Raw genomic sequence first — 18,369 nt, 5'->3', positions numbered from 1 at the left:
CGTGGCATGCAAGGAGAGTTTCCTCTGCCAGTTCCCGACACCACTTTAGGTACAGAAGGTGGAAGGTCTCCGCGTCAGCTGGAGATGGTTATGTTCGCCATCACCTGCCTTCACTGCCCGACCTCCGTCTGCGAGGCTGTGGGCAAATGAGGTTTTATGCTGTCTGTAAAATCCCACGCTCTGTTGCACAACAGTTGCTGTTTGCAAGGAAAAATAAGTATCGTGAAGCTTTTTATAGCATTTGTTCCTTCACAGCAAGAGAATATTGCAGGTTGGTGTAAGGCGTTGTGTTGCCACGCTTAATAACCACTGTGACTTTTACAGCCGCACGTCGGCTGGGGTGCAGTACGTGACCACAGAAGTGTGATGAAGGTGTCACGGAGCCCGGCCTGCTGCTTTGTCACCTTCAGAAGTTACAGAAATCGTAATTATGTTTGTCATTTCAGCCTCCTTTTACTATAGGAAACAGCCTGAGACACAACTCTCAGTAGCATGAGGTCATTTTTAACCAGTTTCTTGGTGGAACAGCCTCTCTAGAACATGTTACCAAGCAGACATTTCTCTGGAATCCACTTCATTGTCATGTAGGGGCCTGACAGGGCGTTCAAGACCTAACAAAGCCAATGTGGGAGCCTCGTTAAGGAAAGGGAGCCAAAGACTCCAACTTTCTAAATCGCAGGTGTGGTTGTCACCTGTGAGTGACAGCATGCTGGGAGGTGCGGGTGCAGGGCCCAGTGTGGCTGGCCCTGGGTGGGACCAGCAGTGCGGCTGTGGTTGTCTTCTGGCGGGGAGCGGGGCGAGTTCAGGATGGGAACCCATGAAAAACACCTAAAATGAATAAAATGTCAAAGGACTCGAGTCTTAGGAAAATTGATAACCCCAAAATGGTCATCTTAGAGTAGAAGGTTGCCCTGATGAGATTTGGGTGAATGGCAACTTAGCACAGCTGTTATGGGTCAGGAGAAGAAGCCAGATGTTACCCAAACCAAAGTAGAATAAGAGCACTTTCTGAGTTTTCCTACTTAGGATCTCAGCTTCCACGACAGATTGTCTAACCTAGAATTTTTGTGAGGTTGTGCCCCCAAGAAGTGGAGCAGGTGGAAACCACACAGCCCTGCGCTGCCCGCAGCCTCAGCGCTTCCGGCCCTGAGCTGAGAGAAGAAACAACTGTGAGTCAAGTTTTGCCCGAGGAAACGACTTTCCTTCCCCCGTGAGACAACCAGAGGGAGAGGCTCTGAATTAAGGGAAGGTGTAGCCTATGGTCACGTTTTTAAGGGTGGTGGAGCCCTTCTGTCCAGCGTGATTGGGGCTGGGCCTTGGTAAATAGAGGAAACAGGTTTAAAATGAAATGACACAACAAAAATGCTTCTGTCAACTTAAAACATATCATTGTACGTTTTCTCTGATGTTTTGATGTGCAGCCGACATCTAGTGTCCTCCAATTAGAGGCCCCTTCATTTTTCTTGCATTAACTACATCCATAGTAAGCTGATTATGTCTTCCAAATTTACCTTCTTTGAAGTGGAATGACAATTCAGCATCTCAGTTCAGAATACTAGATTTTTACATTTTTTTCAACCAATGTTTTTAGAACTGTCTTGTCAGTTATTTACTTAACAGCAATTTTTGTTTTTACAACTTGCCATTATTGAGTTTTTTGGTGAGCATTTGACTTAGTTTTCCTAGCAAAGACAACTGACACTCATTCTTCATCAGCTTGTTAGATTTAAGTCACACATTCACAGCGGTGGGTACAGCCAGTGTACACAGTTTGGGAGTAGTCGCAGTGACTTGGGTGAGCATCTCAACCGGAAGCCGGTCCAGGCGCCCAGAGGTCACGGGCACCCCCGGGGAGAGGGCGACCGGCAGCATCTGTTAGAAAGGACGGCAGGACTGACTAACCTGGCAGGTGGTTAAAGGGCCTTTAATGACAAGAGTTTCTACTATACGCACATTTTTATTAACATGCATAGGTGTGAGTATGAAACTCTTAAAGAATGTTATTACAAAATGTTTTCTAGTTTGGGTCCTGCAGAATGCATCTTAATGAACAGCTAGGCTCACTTACAATCAGCAGGATCTGTCTGCGCTAGTAATTGCTGCTCTAAAGTGCTTCTCCCTGGCAATCTGTTTACACCGTGGCACTGTAATTGGTTTGTTCATCAGACTATTGCTTTCCTTAGATGAGAGAAATAACGTTTTGGTCTACTCCTCATTGAGTTATCACAATTTTTAAATTAATAATTTAGAGATTTAATAAGCTCTTGTTCCATTTGTACATGCTTGAGATCCTAAATACCTCTGTCAACGTTTTTAGATTTTTTTTTCTTCTCCAGACTACTGGTAGCAGTAAAGTATGATATGCCAAGGACAGTTTTAAAAAGAAATAAGTAGATATTGATTCTGTAGATATTAAGTTGATAAATTTGGAAAATTTTAGAGCATGTGCATTTATACATACACAGAGGCAGAGAGAGTCAGAGAAAGACAGAGACAGAGAGACAGTGACAGATTTTATGTTTATATTACATTATATTCACACACACATGTATATATAGAGAAAGATAGACAGAGACAGAGACACCGAGATAGGAAGAGAGAGAGAGAGAGAAAAGCAGACAGAAACAGAGGAAAACAGACAAGGAGAGAGGAGACACACCGAGAGACAGCAACAAACAGACAAATCTAGAGAGACAGAGGGGTAGCCACCTCGGCTTTTTCGGCAAGATCAGCTCCACCCCTGCCCTGTTTGACCAGGACTGTGGAGCTGCAGATGTGGAGGTCACTGCCCAGGACAGAGAGGCAGGCCTGGGGGCCACCAGGAGTCACAGTGTCACGGCAGGCGATAGCAGACATATGGGTTGGGTCACAGCCTGGGCATTAATTAGGTGGCCCTGCACCACTGTTCTTATCTCTTGCATGTATTTTTTAGTTCTAAGTGTACTTTTTAATTTTTTTTTTTTTTTATGCAGAAAGGTACTGAAGGAAATCTGTGTGGGAGAACTCAATCCAAACGAGACTGTGCAGGCCAGTTTGGAGGCCCAGCTCCTCTCCAAGCTGGACCACCCAACTATTGTCAAGTTCCATGCAAGCTTTGTGGAACAGGATAACTTCTGCATTATCACAGAGTACTGTGAGGTGAGGCTCTGCTTCTCTTTCTGAAACCTTAATAGAGATCTGTTTGATAGTAAAAAGCTGTCTGTACAGAGATATCTCACAAGTTTCATGATCAAACCACAAACTCAACTGTAAGGACCTGGGATGCTGTGTCTAGCAGTGGAGCATGATCATCTCTTGGTGATTGCCAAAACTTGTTTCTGATGAAGGGCTTCTCTTTTTTGGAAAATTCAGAATGAATACATTTGAAGGAGACACTGCTGCAGAAGAATGCTCCAACAAGTGTGTGTGTCGGTGGGTGCATCCTCCAAGCTGCCTACCCTGGTCCAGTGATGAGATGGACATTTAAGTGCCATAGCAGAGGCCTAGATGGAGCAGAGCTGCACCTCCTGAGTCCTGGGTCCTAGCTCTGTGTTCTTTTCCCCTAGTGGAAACTGGCAGATGGAAATAAGGCTCATTTTCCCCAAGCAAATCCTTCACACTCAGTGAGTTGTGATTTATGGCTTCAGGTACTTGCAGTTTTCCATGGAGTATGAAGCTGCTTAGACAGGAGCTAGCGACAGCAGCTGACAGGCACGGCTGTCACATGGGTCTGTGCGTTCACACCTGAGAGGTTGGGTAGAGCACAGTCACAAGAGTTGGGCCAGAAAGAGAATACCTAAGCATGACCTTGCTCAGATAGTGTCTCCCAGAACGTTCTGAGAGCCGGCGTTGGCCGAATGCACCTCGGAGGTTCTAGTCATACCTTAGAATGTATTTAGTTCATCACCTGCGTGTTGCTGGGCCCAAAAGACATGATGCTGGAAGAGAAGATGCTCTTTAGAGTGGGAGGCGGGCCGGTTTGGGCCAGAACCTCTGGACAGCCAGAGGGTGCTTTGTGTCTGAGACGAAGGAGAGAAGAAGCAGGCGGAGGAGAAGCACCTCGGAAGGAGTGAAGAGAATGACAAAGGCCAGCCTGGCTTTGCTTTCCATGTTGGCTGGAGGGTCATCAACATGAAACCAGTGGCCAAGTTAGAATATCTGCACGTTTGGCACGGTCCAAGTCTAGGCTGTTCCCCTTTGGGACAGTCTCCCCAGCTCAGCCTTGCTGGGTGTTTCCCAGCCTGTCTTTTCCTCCTCTACTTAGAGGAAAGCGAGGGGAAAAAATAGAGCCAGGACATTTGGAGGTGTACTTCTCCATCCAGTGGACTGCTGGGAAAGTCAGTAAAGTGATGAGGTGTGCGGAGTGCTGACGGTGCGCAGCTACTCCGGCAGCTGTGTCACTGGGCCACGCAAAACGTGTACTGCCCTCTCCTCACAGCCCCGCTCAGTTGGTACACTGTCTTACCTGGGAAACCCCCAACTCCTATTGCTCCGGACTGTTAACGCTGCGTCTGCCACTGCTCTGGGCACACTGAATTTCCCAAGACTCCTGGTCTTGGAATATCTCTCACTGTGGTCAGTGCTGTCCAGGGGACTCTGTGATGATGGCAGTGTTCTGTACTTGTGCTGTCCAGTACGGCAGCTGCTGGTCACAGATGACTCTTTAGCACTTGCTGAAGTGTGGCTAGTGTGACTGAGGAGCTGGATGGTGAATTCTATTTAATTTTAATTAATTTAAATTTAAGTGACCAGTGTAGCTTGTGTCTACCAGATTGAACAGACCTAGATGCTAAGCGGTAACTTTCTTTCCTTATACTACTTTCTAATTTTTAATTTTAATGTAATTTTAATCTACCAGAAAAGTTAACACAACACAGTGAACTCCCATATACATTTTGTCCAGATTTACCAATTGTTATCATTTTTCCACATTTGCTTTACTATTCTATTTAGTCATCTTATCTATTTTTCCCTAAACCATTTGGGAGTAAGTTGCAGACATGATGCCCCTTTGTGCTAAATTTTGCTGTATTTTCTAAGGCCAAGAACATTTCCTTAACTTAACTCCAGCCCAGAGATCAAAGTCTGGGAACCAGCACTGATGGAACGCTCGTGCGTAACCCCGCGGTTCTCAGTGTGTGATCCCAGAGCGGCAGCGGCAGCAGCAGTGTTCAGGAGCTTTAGTTAGAGATGCAGAATCTCAGCCTCCACCCAGCCATGCTGAATCAGAAATCCGGGGGTGGGGTCTGGCAATCTGTGTTTTGAGACTGAAGCCCACTGAAGTTTGAGAACCACCCATCTCATCCATAGTCCACATCAAATTTAGCGCAATTGTTCCAATTATGTTTGGAGCACTTCTATAAGAACATTTTTTCTCGTGCAGGACCCCATCCAGCACCACTGCGTTATGGTTTAAGTGCCGGTGGTCTCCACAGCTGAGCTGCAACTCAGGGTGTTGCCATGGTGACCAGGGAGCAGCCGTGGGGTTTGCTGGCTCCACCTGCTGAGCGGTGGGCCCGCTTCCTTGATTCTGGAGCAGTGACATGTGCGGTTGCTCTGTTCTTGCTGCTAACAGAGATATTTCTCGTCTTCGGACCCAGATTTGCTCTTAACTCACAAAAGCCTGGCGTTACCCTCTCTTCATTGAGCTAAAATAATAACAGTGGAAATGGCAGATGGCCAGACTTGCACCTCATAGGAAAATGCTATCACCATTGATGTAGCTGGGTTTTTTAATCTTCAAGTTTCCTCTTCTGTAATTTGACCTGGAGCCTTGCAAAATTGAAATAGACACATAGGAATGCATTCATGAGGCTGCTATATCCACCACCCAACCCTGTGGACACATCACATCAGATTATGTAAAAAGCAAATAACCCAATTCCCACAACTTCTTGTCAAGATCTACCCAAATCTTGGATGGGGAGTAGTTCCCAAACTACCCAAGTGGCAGGAGATTTCAATATTGGCAACTTCAGTTTGCCTCCAGCCAGGGTAAATGGGACTGCCTGCTGTTCCCTGTCCCCCTGCCCCAGTTCCACCTCTCCGTCTGCGCCTGGGCCTTCCCTTTCAGAAGGTCCTCCCTCCTGGCCCCACATCTTCAGTCCCACCTGTCCTCCCAGGCCCAGCTGAAACACCTCCTCTTCTGCAAGACTCCATAATGCCCTAGCAGGAATCACTCCCCACCCACCCCCAATTCTCATAGCATTTTATCTCCATGACACTCCAGACATTACGCATAGTATAATCCATCTCAGACTCTCAGTGGGTGAAACTGATCTTTTTCTGATTCATTTTTATGTCACGTCATGAACCCATGTAGTGAGCCACAAAAAAGTTAGTACTCAGGAGATGTCTTTTCTTCTGACGAATTCTTTACCTCTTGCTTCCAGCTGCCTCCCACCTTATTTCTGTCAAACGCCGGTGGTAAAAGACAAAATATTGGATCCTTCTATCCATCATGTATGTCAAAGGCACTTTGTTCCCCCCCTATTTTGCTGGTGCACCTGACTATGTACTGCACTAGAGACCTGTGAGATTCTGCCTGCATGTGGATGATGCAGCCCCAGGAACCTGGGCTTTGAGCTAGGAGACACAGTAGAGAAAGGATGAGATCACAGACCTTCAGGAGAGAAGACAATCAGGGCAGAAGGCAGGAGAGGTTGGACTGGTCTGGTTCCTGTGCAGGAATGTCAACTCAGCTGAACAACGTTCCATCAGTGTAATGCTCGTGCTCGGCCCGGCTGCACCCTGGAGTCACCTGCAGGGCTCTCCCACTCCTGAGGTCTGACACCTCCTCCCGAAAGTGGGATGTAATTGATCTGGGATATGACTCAGGCATCAGGATTTCTGAAAGCTCTCCAAGTGATTCTAAGGGGCAGCCAGGGCTGAGAACCGCCCCAAAGAGAAAATGGTTAGTGTGGAAACAGAAAACAGTCTTAAAGGAATCTTACGTCAGTGTTTGCCGAGCACTGAGCCAAGATGGGGTCCAGACCCGAGAACAGGGGTCTGGCCCCGGAGGTGGGTGTGGGTTTCTACTTAGGCCACCCAGCCCCAGCTGGGTGCTGCTACGCCTGAAAGTTGCCCCACCTGTTCTTCTTGGTCCCTGAGTGACCTTCTATCCTGTTTCTCTTCAAGCGGCACACTCTGATTTTAGTGTTTTTCAGTGGCGATTGCCTGGAGCCCTTTTTACTGTGGGGTTCATCTAATGCTGATAATGTATTTCCCTCATTCTTTCTACATCTACTAATTGGGATTCTCCCGTAAGGAAGAGCTGTTCCACTGTTCCTTTTCCTCTATTTATGTATTTATTCCATTATTTATATCAGTACAGACTCATGGATATTTATTTTATTCAATGGGTTATAACCCAATGTTGTCATTATAAATTCTGTTTCTCAAAGTGGTCCAACTTTGACTATTGGGGCCCCTTCAGCTTGGCTCCTGTGTCCTCTAAACAAGCCCCCATCTTTTTTCAAGAAGTGGATTCTTACTTTTTAGTTATATTTTACTGTAGATGAGGAAACCAGACCCCAGAGAGGTGAAGTGATTTTCTGGCAATCACATGGCTGGAAAGGTGAATTTTATCCAGCACAGGACCAGGACCAGGACCAGGACCAGGGGTTTAGGGGAAGCTGCTCCTTTTGTTTCTTTCACTTGGATTGCTCCTGTGCCTCCCTTAATAGCTAATAGAGTCAGCCAAATAGTCCATGGTTCCTACCTTCCCAAACATATAATTGTCTGCTTCTACCTGGACATGAATTAGTAGATTGTTTTATTGTTCATATCAACAATGTGAACCAAATATGTTTCCAATGGTGACCCTAAACTAAACACAGATTTCAACACAGCCACACTGACAAACCTGTCTACATGAATTATGCAAATATAAAATACTTTCAGTTATAAGATGAACAAGTCTAGGGTTCTAAAATACAGCCTGGTGACCATGGATAACAGTACTGCACTGTACACCTGAAGTTTGCCAAGAGAGTAGCCTTCAGGTGCTCTTCACACACACACACACACACACACACACACACACACACACACACACACACACACACACACAGGGTAACCATGGAGATACTGGATGTGTCAATCAACTTGACTGTGGTAATCATCTCACAAACACGTGGACAGCAGATCACCACCTTGTACACGAAGGCTGCTCCTTCCCTTGGCTGACTCTCACTGTGTTCTGTCTCTGTATCTATCTCTGTCTCTATGATATGTGTACAGAAACAAATATGTAGCCATTTGGACACACAAATATGTTTTAATGTTATGATGATATAATTATTTTATTCTCTATCACCAGGAAACTAGATAGGGTTTGAAATAATGGAAAGTTTGTGGACTTTGGCATCACACTGACTTCTGTTCAAATCTTGATCCATTTCATTGAGCAAGTTATTTCATTTCTCTGACCTCTGTCCTGATTTTAAGATAGGGCCAACAACACCAGGTATATTATCAGGTTTTTATAAGGCTGTGAAATAAGTAATGTTGGAAGAAGGCCCATCAGAGCTTTGTACCTAGGAGGTGGTCAGCAGTGGAAGTTGTCCTTATACTAATTCTTTATTTCAGTGCTACCTTCCTCTCCCACCTCCAAATCGTCTTCTAGAAGGTGAGCTAGTTTTTTTCCTCTCTGAGTTTTTGGCTTGCAGCCTTTATTATGAGGGTTCATGCCAGAAGGAGGAAACATGCAAATTCTTAAACACTAATGGGTCTGATAGCAAGTTTCAGGCAAATACTTTCTAAGGATCTGTTTGTATTGTAAAAAAGAAAGTTAAAATTTTCTCCTTACATTTCTCATTTATGCAAAACTGTTTCAGTAAACTATATAAGTGGGTTGAGTTTTATAATCTTGAAACTCTAGTGAATATCCGCAGACTGTAGCCAGTGAATTCGGCAGTGGTGCACACCACTAGGCTTACTAGCTCCCAGAGGGTCCTTAGGACTTCATACAGGATGTGTTGGGTCTACCATTAGAGACAGCCCCTTTGCTGGCCTTCAGAGTCACTGCTTACAGTCCTGAAGCTCTGCCCGTGGTCACTTCCCCCCAGAATTGGTTCCTTATGGATGAGGAACCTTGATCCTTGTGATTGGTGTTGACTAAAGAGAATACTTCTTGCCTAGTCCGTTTGGGTGCTATAGAAAAATACCATAGACTTGGTGGCTGATATTTAGTGTAAATTTATTTCTCACAGTTCTGGAGGCTGGGAAGTCTAAAATCAAGGCTCTGGCAGAGTCAGTGTCTGGGGAAAGCCCACTTCCTGGTTCAGATAGCCGTCTTCTTGCTGTGTCCTCACACGGCAGAAGCTGGGAGGGAGCTCTCTGGGCTCTCTTTCATAAGGGCACTAATCCCGTTCATGGGGGCTCCACCCTCATGATCTGATTGCCTCCCAAAAGCCCCACCTCCTAATGCCATCATGCTGGGTAAGGATTTTACATTTCATTTTGCTGGGGGGATGCAGACATTGTCTATAGCATCATCTTTCCTGGTGTAAGCTGCAGGTGTCCACACAGCAGGGCTGCATTGCTGGGATTGCTGCGGATTAAGGGAACCAGAGTCACCTTCAGAGAGATGGGTCCCCTCAGGGCTCCCTGCTTTTCCCGGGCAGCTCCAGCCCAGGTGGGTGGCCCCCCTTAGCGGGTCTAGACTTCATTCAGCTAGGGTATCTTGTGTTTTTGTATGCCTAAACTCATCTGTTCATGGTTCTTGTAAGCACCAAAATTAACATCATTTGATTTGTTCCATTTACTCTCTTTGTTTAAACTATGAAGTGTTTTAACCTATTCACACAAAGAAAGTTTAAAAGCAAGGCCACTGATTTTCACTTAAAATTGTTAGTGTAAAGATTGAAAAGCAAAATTAATTTCATTTAAGAGAAATGTATGAATGCACTAATATAAAGTAATTCATAAACCTGGGAGAACTTATGGTATTTGGAGTATGGCTTTAGCTAACATATATGACTTCATATACACATGTGATAAAAAATTAGAATAATCCACTTCAAACACTTTATTTAAAAAAAAAATCCCAGTGATTTATAGATGGAAGTATTATTTCATTTTACTTGTTAAGATAAAAATCAGCTCTACCATTTTATCCTTATTCATGTACATTTACCCCAGCAGGAAGAACATTTACTCTAAAAGATTTTGAAAGAAAATTAGCAATTAAACCCAAGAGAGTTCATCTACATTATTAGACATGACGTCATGATCCTACGTGGCCCTCCTTAGTAACTATTTAGAAACCAGATCTTCTTATTTTGCTTTTAAGGCATAATGTGGCCTGACATTTCCCCCACTTTTAATGAGTTCCACTGCAGTGAACTTCCAAAATTCTAAGGAAACGTCTTCAGCTTCTACCATGTAATGACAGAGGGTCTCCTTCCCCTGCCCACTCCACCTCCATTTACTGGTGTTCTTCTAAGTAACGTCACAGGCTTTTTAAAATATGTCATTACAAAATAATTCTTATTCAACCCTGACTTTCAAATACATCTTTTGCCTTTGGAATTTTTCAGACTACTGGACAGAATGTCCCCATCACAGGTGAGACACTAAGTCTGTGGCCCACCTGTGTTGTTATCTAGCAGCATTTTCTGCAGGTGTGGTCCATGCCCTGTTGCAAAGTCACTTAGGATGCTTGCTGAAAATGCACATTCCTGGTTCCTCTGCTGATAGGGCCCAGAAAAATGCATTTTAAACAAGCAATTCAGATTATTCTGATGTGTGCAAAAATTTGAGTCCCCTGGAAGGAGCTATTAGGAACGTATTTGAAGGAGATGTGGTGTGTGAGGGAACAGCCTTTTAAGATGTCAACCCAGTGAAAAACAAGGGGCAGCCTTTTCATTTTAAAATGAAGAACTCGGGCAGAACAATTTTTCAGGCTCCTTCCAGCCCTAAAACCCTGAGATCATTTTGTCCTTGTCTATGCTCTGAACACTGCAGGCTCTTTGTGTTCAGGCTTCTGAGAAGGCGTTCCTTCCGTCTTTTAAACTGGATGTAAGCGCTTCTATTGACGACTGAAAAAAATGGATTAATTTTTTTAAACCAAACCCTTTTAGGGTTTAAAAGTTTTTAATAGCAATCAAAGATGGAGTTTTAGACACTGTATTTGAGTTGTTCTTCATTTCTTCAAGGTCTTGGGCCTTCAAGGGCACCCTGATATGGGCTAACTGGGTTGGGGGGAGAGAGGCGAGACCATCAATCCTCCAAATGGCACATTTTGGGTTAAGATTTTCTAAGTCTTAGAAATTAACATCAAAGCTTGTATTGCAACTTTCGAGGGGTGTTATTAGTGAAAGAAACCATCTTCTGTCAGAAATGCAGACGTTAGGCACCATTAATATTGGTTCAAAGTAAAGTCAATACTTTTTTCATTAGAGGTGCTTTAGCAATAAGAGTCATCATTAAATATTTCTCAAAGGCAAAGTCAAGGAGACAGAATGGGCCTGCAGATACTGTAATAAGAACTTCTTAAACCAAGGCGTGACATTTCATCCAAAACAGTTGATTTTTACTTGGAAGATGGCTTAGCAAAAAAGAAAGTAATAAATGCTTTTCATATTGCTGAGTAGAAATCAAACTACTTCACAAAAAATTATATTTCTTTTTTGGTTATATAAAAGCATAATTTATGTCAATCTGTGAGTGACTTAACTACCTTAATTAAATCCTAAGAAAGTAATCTACAGAGTGTTTATTAAAGAACAAAGGAAATATGAAACAAATCATTTTTCTTGGAGATAAAGATGCAAAATTAAAACTGTAGGGGGAGTGACTTGAGGAGAAGACCCAGCTCTCTGATGAACTTGATCTTTCGACTTTCTGTCTTGTTGACTGAACACGTCTCTTGCTTAATAGTAAGAACTAGTACATTTCTCCTTTTATGGATCCCCCTGGGGAACCGGGGAAGTTTGTGTTCCTCCTTTTGACGTTTCACTTGGAGGCGTACTATCAAAGGTCCTGTTCATTTTTTTCCCAGTAGTCTAAATATATATTCATTTAGTCACAGGAAATCATGCACATAGTTAATATCAATGCAGGAAACAGACAAGCAGCTTCTCACCACATGAGGGGAGAGCATGAGGAGGTGAGAGTCAGACTGACAACAGATGTGTCCGGGGAGTGGGCCCCTGCAGCAAGACGACCCCCAGGGAAGCAGCTCTGCTCACTCACAGAGAAAATAACACTGAGGCCGATGCAACTGTGTAGGAACTCACATTTCTTTAATGTAGTTTAAAAATGACCATAGGAAATGAAAAGCAGCATTACAGAGTGGGGACAATTCCTGAAAGGAATGTCATCGCAACACAGAGTTCTCCAGACGTCAGAATTACTGGGGCCGACAGTCACATTTACAAAGGCCATTGTCACAGGGGCGGCTGTGCTTACAGATGGCCTTCCTGAAGTAGGAAACGTTGGGTTGAAGCTGTCCCCCTCACTGAGCCTCCTCTAAGGCAAGCTTTTCCTTTTTTCTCTTCTCTTTTTCTTCCTTCCTTCCCCTCGTCTCCCTCCCTCCTTGCATGCTTGTTCTTTCTGTCACTCCTTTTCTGAGGCTATTCAGGAAGGGGATTGCGGCAGGTAGATAATTATCTTCCTGCCACAGGAGATGTTTTATCATATTCAGAGAATCTAAATGGGATGTTGAAAGGAGAGCTTGTTTTTTTTTTTCCTCTTTTTCACGTGGGAGAAAGGTTTGCCAGAGTCCTCTTGGATAGAAAGGGAAATCTAGGAGTGGAAAATATACATTTACAGCTCACCTTTCAACTGAAGGGCCGCTGTGTCCACATCACAGGATGTTGTGATGCTCTATTGTCAAAAAATGTTCTATGCAAATTCTAGAAACATTATAAAATGATAGTAGGATTCTAGGATCATTGACTGGGATTCATAGTCAACATTATGACTCTAGGATTGAAAAGAGAGGGGATATAAAGACAGGTTTGCAGAATGAGAAGGAAAGGCAGGTCTGTTTGACAAGGAGGTAAATATTCAACTCAGTTGAACAAGCTTTGATCTCTTTGGCCCAGAAAATCCAGCAGGATTTTGAGTCTGAGTGAGAGGGCAGGCTGTTTAATATGCTGCTTTCGACCTCTCATGCCCTGTGTAGGAGGAGAGAAATGTGAGGCAAGTATTTGCACATTGCCCTGAAAGGAAATAAAAATGCATTACAGGTGAGTTGGTTCGGTGACCTCACATTGTTTGATTAGAGATCATTTCTCTTTGATGTTCTCATTGCTGACCCATGCTTTTCCTTTCTGTCTCACTGTGACTGCAGGAAGGGTCTGTGGGCAGCTCAGTGTTTGACCTGAACGTGTTCGGGTTCTATAGTTACATAAAACTCTGAACATAAGGAGAGTCATTCCTAGTTTTATGTGGGTACATATAATATGTAATGTAATAAAATAAAAACAATTTCTAGGTAATATTTAGGTCATGTAATAAAAGTTAAGACCCTTTAGAAAGGTTTTGTTCTTGTGTGACACCTAAAATAAATATAGCCAGACAGTAGTTAAAGCAGTGAAAACAGAGTTTATTCAGTAACCACTGACTGGAGGGGAAGGAGCAGAGCTCCACCGCGCTGTGTGCACAAGTGACTGGTGGCTTAAAGGGACAATACTGTGGGGGGGGGAGGCAAGGGCAGGGTGCTGAGCAGAGTCAGGAGAGCAGAATAGTGCAGAGGGTGGGAAGGGGCTGGTCTGGCTTTGCTGACTGGCTCTCATGGAAGGGAGGCACCTACCTCTGTCTCCCCAGAGACTGGGGGACAGGGCCCCCTCTTGAGGTGGGGCTAGAACAAACAGTCGTTCTCTGGCAGCCCTGAGTTTTCTCAAGCAGGCACCTTAAGGGGTACTAGGGTCATCCTACGCACATGGCCTTGAGCTGTTAGAAATTTGTTAGCGTTTGTCCAGGTCTTTATAAGCCAAAGTTGAGGCCTAGTTGAGGAGAGGACTCAGGAGGCTGGCTCGAGGTGGTCAGGGAGAGTCTGCGGTGGCAGTTACCGGGTGGCAGGGTGTCCTGGCCTTCTTACGATACACGCTGACCACTGTGGGTTAGCTCTTGTTGAGGGAGGTTGATTTTAAATTCTTAACTGAAGAGAAATACGAAAAATTACGCTACTTTGTTTCAGGGCCGAGATCTGGACTGTAAAATTCAGGAATATAAAGAAGCTGGGAAAACCTTTCCAGAGACTCAGATAACAGAATGGTTTATCCAGCTGTTGCTGGGAGTTGACTACATGCACGAAAGGTACGTTCCTTTGTTACTGAGGGACCGCATTTTTTAACAGTCATGTCTGAACTCAAAAAATGAATTTTGAGGGGGGAGGTGTAGAATTGAGAGGAACTAAGTCCAAAAGGTAAATGACTGTAGTTAAATATCTACAATCTGCTTTTCCATGAGGAAACTGCTGGGTGATTATACCTAGAGGATTTACTTAATTACCTTTTGTGTTGTTGTCCTAGAAATCAAGTTGGCCTTAAAAATAAGACAGAAACTTGTATTAAACACATTCCTCTGTGTCTGCTCCTGTCCTGTGACCCACAGGCGATTCTCAGACACCTTTAGCATGCTATGATTTTGTTATATCTTGCATCAGGCTCAGGCTGTAAATGCCCTTGCAGACTGCAGGTAAATCGTGTGGTGCCTTTGGAATGGGTCAGTGCACATTTAGCTGTGTTCACTCGCAAGATGCACTGAGTGATTGAGGCAGAAGATAATCTTTGGCCTCAGAGAGATAATTATTCAGACCAAAAGTCAGTGTTGACATGAACTAGCTGATAAAGAAGGTCAAAGTATGCTCCATGAGTTCAACTGTCTATAAATTTGCATTTATAATCTCTGCCTCAAAAATGTATTTTAAAACTTTTTACTATTTTTTCTATAGGTCAAAAGTAAGAAGTTTTTCTCCCCCCCCCCCCAAAAAAAAGGAGCCAGGATGGGGGAGAGTATAGCTCAAGAGGCAGAGCATGTGCTTGGCATGCACAAGGTCCTGGGTTCAATCCCCAGTACCTCCTCTAAAAATAAATAATAAACCTAATTACCCTCCCCCCCAAAAAAAACAAACAAAAAAGTAAGACGTTTTAGATGTGAAATGTTTTATAGACCCATAAAATGACTGAATGCATTTGAAAAGATGAGCGTGCCTAGACAAGTAAAAGTAGATACCATGAGGGGTCCACGTCAGCTGTAAACTCAGGAGCAGGGGGAGCACGTGGGAACATTCTTCTTGAACAAAAGTGGAAATTTGTAGGGTACACCAAGGTCTGGCTATCCGTGGATATCAAGTAGCTTAAATGTGTCATCTGTGCTCTCTGATGGTGTAAAAGGTAATCTGATTATTCTGTGCTTTGCTGTGTATCTTCTGAAACACTTGCTTGATGAGACGGATGGTCACTGACTTCCTGACAGCTCATAACAATCTTTTGAATGGTGTCAAACTATCCTAGGAGACAATGATTAAAGAATGCCAGGTAATCTTTTAGTAAACTGCCCAGAGCTGCAGAATGTAAGACGTCTGTGTACTTACAGTTCTATTGGTATTTCTTGTATTTTCTCTACTATTTCTTGGCATATTTGTTAGCTTAGACTAAGGAAAACAACACAGATAAAGATGCCAACTTTGATGTTCAGTGTGCAGAATATAAAATTGAAATCTGGTTGATTAGGAACCCAAATACTTTTTGATACATTTGGGTCTGCTTAGTAATAGTTAAAATAAATGAGTTTAAAATAATCCTTCAAAGAGAGGATTTAAATTTGTTTTGACTCCTTCAACATTCTAAGAAAGTCATTAAATAGGGCTCAGTGGTGGGTATTTGTGGTTCTGTGGATCTGAAATACCATCCTTTGTGCTTCAGATAACAAGTGATGCTGCTTCTTATTCATTATGTGATTGTAACCGGTTGTTATAAAGTTCTTCTCTATAGACAGAGAAACTTCAACTTTAAGTTTATTCATTCCCTTATTAAATAGTGGTAAGTTTAAAATAAAGCCTAACCTGGAAGAGCTGTTAGTAAACTTGCAGAGATAAAACATGTCCCCAGATATCTGTACACCATGCAGCGTGGTTGATAACACAGGGTTCAGAGTCTCTGCTCGGCGTGCATCATGGCCTCGGACGGTCTGCTTAACCTCTCTCAGCCTTGCTCCCTCATCTCTAGAGCAGGGAAAATAATAGCACTGTCTGCTTGCTTCATGGGGCTGTAGGGAATATGGATTGAGATATTACACACTTTAAAATTTGCAAACTGTCAAGTCCTATTTAAGTGTTGTTGTTTGTGGTTATAATTCGATACAGAATGAGGAGGGCCTAGCCACCAGAAAAACTGAAAAAAATCTCTGACAGTAACAAGTCTTGGCAGGGAGGTGGCGGTACTGGAATTCTCTCACGCTGCTGTTAGCACGTGAATTGGTGTAACTACTTGGAAAACATGCTTGATAGTACCTCAAATCGCTTATGACCTGATTCTGCTCCTGAGATGAAACATGGGTACCTACGTTCAACAAAAGGCATGTTCACAAATGTCCACAGAGGCCTTATCTGTACTAGCTGAAACCCTGAAAAATGTCCATTTCCAGCAGAATGGTTAAATAAATTGCAGTATAGTCACACAGTCGGGCACTGCTCTGCAGTGAAGAATAGTGCACAACTGATAAGTGTGATCTGAGGCATCTCAGGGATCAGATTTGGGTAACAGGTGCCAGGCACAGAAGAGTGTGTGTTCTGTGACTCCATCTATATGACATTCAAAGACAGGCGAACCGGACGTGCGGTCGGTGAGTCAGAACAGAGGTTACATTTGAAAGGGAGTTTTGACTGAAGGGGAACAAAAAACCTGGGATGCTGGGGGTGTTCTGCCTCTTGATCTAGGCAGAGGGTTACAAGTGTGATGCGTTTTGTAAATGTTCACCAAGCTTCAGATTCATGCACTTTAATGTAAATTGTTCTCTAATGTAACGTGAGTGTTCAGAGTGCTCTAGGAGATCCTAAGAGGGGTGTTTTTATTTGGGAGAATCAATGACGAAGTCTTGGAAGAAGTGACATTTGACCCACGGTGGGCTTTGACCATGGTGAGAGATGGGTCAGAACTTGCCAGGCAGAGGGAACAGAGTGAGCAAAGGCGCAGGGCTGAGGAAACGTGGCTCTTTTAGGGGGAATGAAGAGTTCCATCGGAAATGCTGGTGGAGTAATGAGTGGGGCTGTGAGTAGACGTAGGTTAGATCAGGCTGCAGGGGCTTTATTTTGTAGCACAGACATTGATACCATGAAGTGGAGCTGTAATGTGACCGGAGCTGCAGGAAGATTAGCTGACAAATCACAGAGGAGAGAGAGGGCAACTTGGGCTATCCGTCTGGAACCTTTCATAATATCCACGCGTGAGTAAGACCTGAGCCAAGGTGGCCGCCATGGGCGGCACATGGATGGATGAGCGTGAACCTGACAAGTTGAAATGAACAGGCTTGAAATTGAGTGGTTATGTGTGAGGTGCGGGAGGGGCAGGTCAGAGGTGGACCTGTTTGTCACCGGAAGGTGAGCAGGGGGTTAATTGTAAATATGCTGCATCAGCGGGGATGGTGGGTGCCAGGTGGGGATGCGGGGAGAAAAGGAGGTTAGAAGTGAGGGCCTAGATCTTGGGGAGACAAAAGCTTGTCTTTGTTCAGATTCTTCCAGTGTCGGAACCTGAAACAAAGACAGGTACAAGGCATTTCTCTCAGGTGGTACCCAGAAATAGGAGTTGAGGGGGGTGGATGGGGGAAGGGGGGCATGTGGACATCTGGGTGGGGGGTGCACCGGCAGCCTTCCTTCTCCTGTGCATGTTGAGGTTTGGGTTCCTCTTTCAGGGCTTTTTCAAAAATTCTGGCCCACCCAGAACATTTGTTTTCTAACACTATCCTGAATCTCCGCTTGAAAAATTTCTCACATTCCTGGGAATCTGGGCTGGGGTCAGAGGCAGGTGTCTCCATCTTGATCCAATCTCCAGAATAGTTTTCAAGTAGAGAAATGCTCTATATTATTCCTGATCACAAATACATCACCTACTTTTCACTTCTGTTATTTTCAAGATTTAATTTCTATAGTTCTAAGATAGGTTTTTTCAGAGAATACAGTTATTTATCTTAATTATCTGTTTTTATAACAGTTTAAATCCAAAAGAATGAGTCTGTTAGCATATGGCATAGACACTTAGAAGTAATGATGTAACGAGCCAAGAGTCCTCACAGTTGACTGACAGCTACCTTGAGAATGTGACGCCAAACCTCATTCCTGCTGAGGGAAGTCGTGCTGTGTGGACAGAAGGCAGTCCCGCCTTGTGCACTGGCCGCTGCAGGTCGGCTCTCCCGTCTGCCCCGTTCCTCTGGCCACTCTGC

General features: G+C 44.0%; 1 protein-coding gene across 6 annotated transcripts in view; it reads left to right on the top strand.

Moving 5' to 3' along the window:
- Positions 1 to 18,369, top strand: part of NEK11 (NIMA related kinase 11) — a 219,149-nt gene that overhangs the window by 47,005 nt on the left and 153,775 nt on the right. For all 6 annotated transcript variants that reach the window (XM_031465352.2, XM_064490756.1, XM_010979689.3 and 3 more), the window contains exons 3-4: positions 2,973 to 3,138; positions 14,129 to 14,247. In XM_031465352.2, coding sequence (XP_031321212.2) covers positions 2,973 to 3,138; positions 14,129 to 14,247 — 285 coding nt within the window. The remainder of the gene's footprint in view (positions 1 to 2,972; positions 3,139 to 14,128; positions 14,248 to 18,369) is intronic.

The sequence above is a fragment of the Camelus dromedarius genome, chromosome 2, assembly GCF_036321535.1.
Source record: "Camelus dromedarius isolate mCamDro1 chromosome 2, mCamDro1.pat, whole genome shotgun sequence".
NCBI lineage: Eukaryota > Metazoa > Chordata > Mammalia > Artiodactyla > Camelidae > Camelus > Camelus dromedarius.
This window is presented reverse-complemented; position numbering and strand designations above follow the sequence as displayed.